The 333-nt window shown below is 76.6% G+C and overlaps 1 protein-coding gene across 1 annotated transcript in view; it reads right to left on the reverse strand.

The window, feature by feature from the left end:
* Positions 1 to 128, reverse strand: part of VWA8 (von Willebrand factor A domain containing 8) — a 305,200-nt gene extending 305,072 nt beyond the window's left edge. The window contains exon 1 of the mRNA XM_019528508.1: positions 1 to 128. Within this exon, the coding sequence (XP_019384053.1) occupies positions 1 to 128 (128 nt within the window).
* Between the last annotated feature and the right edge of the window lie 205 nt (positions 129 to 333).

Raw genomic sequence — 333 nt, forward strand, 5'->3', positions numbered from 1 at the left:
CCTGAGGCGCGGTGCAGCGCCCGGAGCGGTGGCCCCGCGCCCGCCGCCCGGCCCCGCGACACCTGCTGCAGCAGCAGCCGGACCCGCCGCGCGGCCGAGCCGCCGCCACCGCCGCCCAGGCACAACATGCGGGACTGCATAGCCGGGCCGGCCGGAGCTGGGACTGGGGACTGGAAACAGTGAGGCACCGGGTCCGACCGGAAACTCGGGCCGGGCCGCCCCGGCACCCGCCGGTCCCTCTGCGCCTCGCGCTCCGCCGCCACGCCGGGCCCTCGGGGCGCCTGGCAGCATGCCGTCATTTCTGACATGACGTTGCATCCCGTTACGTGCCAT

The sequence above is a fragment of the Crocodylus porosus genome, unplaced genomic scaffold (assembly GCF_001723895.1).
Source record: "Crocodylus porosus isolate Cpor-Errol unplaced genomic scaffold, CroPor_comp1, whole genome shotgun sequence".
Classification (NCBI taxonomy): domain Eukaryota; kingdom Metazoa; phylum Chordata; order Crocodylia; family Crocodylidae; genus Crocodylus; species Crocodylus porosus.